The sequence below is a fragment of the Populus euphratica genome, unplaced genomic scaffold (genome assembly GCF_000495115.2).
Source record: "Populus euphratica unplaced genomic scaffold, PopEup_1.0 scaffold2045.1, whole genome shotgun sequence".
Lineage (NCBI taxonomy): Eukaryota > Viridiplantae > Streptophyta > Magnoliopsida > Malpighiales > Salicaceae > Populus > Populus euphratica.
The window spans coordinates 24,052-26,713 of NW_011501886.1; the positions used below are offsets into that span (position 1 = coordinate 24,052).

The 2,662-nt window shown below is 36.0% G+C and overlaps 1 protein-coding gene across 1 annotated transcript; it reads right to left on the minus strand.

The window, feature by feature from the left end:
• Positions 1-1,789: 1,789 nt before the first annotated feature.
• LOC105118579 (dehydration-responsive protein RD22-like) lies at positions 1,790-2,642 on the minus strand. The gene has a single exon (XM_011016549.1). The coding sequence runs from the start codon at positions 2,603-2,605 to the stop codon at positions 1,997-1,999; it is 609 nt and encodes a 202-aa protein (XP_011014851.1). The 5' UTR covers positions 2,606-2,642; the 3' UTR covers positions 1,790-1,996.
• Between the last annotated feature and the right edge of the window lie 20 nt (positions 2,643-2,662).

The window sequence follows — 2,662 nt, forward strand, 5'->3', positions numbered from 1 at the left end:
ATGACATGCATGGAAGTTGTGCAAGGAACAAGTTCCAAAGTTTGATTTTTTGGAGAGCCTCAAGTTCCTCTTCCTAACATATGGTTGGAGGCTCCCGTGTCTAATGTCCATTATTTTTCAATTATAGTATTGTTCAAAGTGAGAGCTATAAGAGCTTATAAAATATCTTTCATATTGAGTTCATCATTTTGATAGTTAGCAAGATATCTTTTCAATATATCCTACATAACCATAATATTGACAAGTTTCTTCTCGATATAATTCTTGTTATGCAAGTGCCATGTTTTTCATTAGGTGGGGGGAGAAATTCTTATTGGAGGCCTGGAGTAAGTTTGGAAGAGTAGATATGATTTCTATATTTAGGCTGTTGCACACAAAAGCCTCTACAAGTAGATATGAACTTGTGTTTGTTCCTATAATTTCTTAAAGGGAACTATTGAGTACATTGTAGTTTTTGTCCATAAACACTAGTTGTAGGGTGAATGAGTTTGAGTTATTCATATAATTGGTAAACCAATTGTGTCTTTGATCAAGACTTTTTAATTGTAAGACTGACTCGGAATATAAAGGCCTTGGTAGTTTTAGTATGGTGGTAATGAAAGTTTTATATGGAGGGCTAAGACTAGTGAGGAGGGCAAAAACCTTTTTTTTTTTAGACAAGTTTCTTAATAATGGCAACATTATCATATAAACCTTTGAAGATACTTATATTTTTTTTAATGGTTCTGTCATTTTTTTTTTGAAGATATATAACTTGTTGTTTGAGAGTAAATTTATGTTCTTGTGAATCTTTTGCATAATCATTTTTGAGAGTATTATAGATAGCATAGGATGTATCTAAACCCAAAGCAAGACTGGATGTTTCTTTTAAAAGCATCCCAATTATCTATCCACAAAGAAGATCTGTCTTTTGCTAGACAATGTATTCTTCAGTTAAGTTAGTTTTGGTGAAAATGTCTAAATATGTGGTGTTATTTGAGTCTAGTGTAATGTACTTAATGGGGGTTGGATGTTCTTTAGTGAGGTGCCCAGGCTCTTGACTTTTTGCAAGAGCTAAGGCTTGTTCTTTCTCCACAATGCATAATTTGTAGGCTTGAGTTTGAGGGTAATAAAATTGCCAATATTAAAAGACGTTGTTGTCATGTTGCAAGGTTTTGCTGAGATTGTTGTATGTTCACACAAGCTATGATATCATAAAGAAAAAATGAAAGAAAAAGTTGTTTGCTAAGAAGATTAGTTTCTTTATTGAAGGAGACATGAATACATAGCAGTACTTTTACAGTGCTTGAGCGGTTGGTATTTAAGATAACAATAAAATATCAATTTGAATAGAATATGTGTAAATAAAATCTCTGGAATGTGATCTGTTACTTTGACTGATAACATTAACTAACATGATTTGGGCTGATTTGTTTCCAATATATGTTCTACTATAAATTACCATCCTGAGGTGAGTTTACTGCTGCTGGGACTCCTTCATCAGTCAACTTCTCTTCACTGACATAGGCTTATTTGAGGGAGTGTTTATCCTCGTCATTGCAATTGTTCCGGGTCTCCTTGTCTCTCCAGTTACTCCCACAAATCATGCTAGGTTGGCGGGGTTCTGCTATTGTTAATATATGCATTCGCCCATCATTCTACTGGTAATTTTTTTCAAAGAATGTATTTCAAGATTTTTACTTTCTTAGAGGATAGGAGTTTTTCCCCAGACAGTAGAAAAAAATTGAGAAAGAAAAAGGAAGAATTTGCGTCTTTTATTTTATTGCTCCATGTAAATTCATAACCAAACTTTCTCAACGGAATCTTTGTGATTAATGGATAACAAAAAGGACAACAAACACCATTGCACCAAATGATACATTCCATGCTAGAAAATACAATCACATTTCTGGGCTTTCAATACATAATTCCAAGCATGCTAAGACAAGGTTTTTCAGGACCTTCTTATTACGCAACTTTAAAAGCAGCCACCACAATACCAAGCTTTGACCTATGATCATGGAGTCATGTCTTGATCCTTTTTTGGAACCCAAACAAGAGTATCAGTAGCCAGAAAGTGACAAACAGCCGGTCCTGGTTTAGTTTTGAGAACTTCAAAGGCCATATGGTCAGGACTCCAAGCTGATGTGTTCAGGTGGCATACGGTTACCGCTTTCACTTCTGCGCCATCAGCAGCGATTAATGGAACCACATAAACCTCTGTGCCTTCGATTACATGGCAATAATGTACTGCATAAGGATATCTGATCTTATGACACACCGCTGCTTTATGTTCTCCCCTCATTTCCGCCTTCGCCGAAACAGTATACTCTTGCTTCTTGCCTGGTTCAGTTGAGAGTACCTGAACATTTTGGCCAAGCCCCGCAACATTAAAATCAATTAATGACTCTAGAGATGTAGCACAATATTTTTCTTCTCCTTCCATGTTCGGGCTCTCGCAGTATCCTATTTCATCACTGATAATCTCAGCCTCTTTTGAGTTGACTTGTAGAGAAAAGTACTTCAAAATCTCCGGAAATTTGTCACTTGAAAATGGTATAGACTCTGCGACTCGACGAGGCAAGAAACTAACCTTGGTTCCACTGTTAGTAAAAAGCAGTTTCATCTTTTTACCTGGATGGAGATCGTTGTACAAGTAGAATATTGTTGAGTCGGGGAGAGC

Bases quoted from the DNA above. Each gene is read 5' to 3' on its own strand.
- LOC105118579 (XM_011016549.1), bottom strand. From the start codon at position 2,605: ATGAAACTGCTTTTTACTAACAGTGGAACCAAGGTTAGTTTCTTGCCT.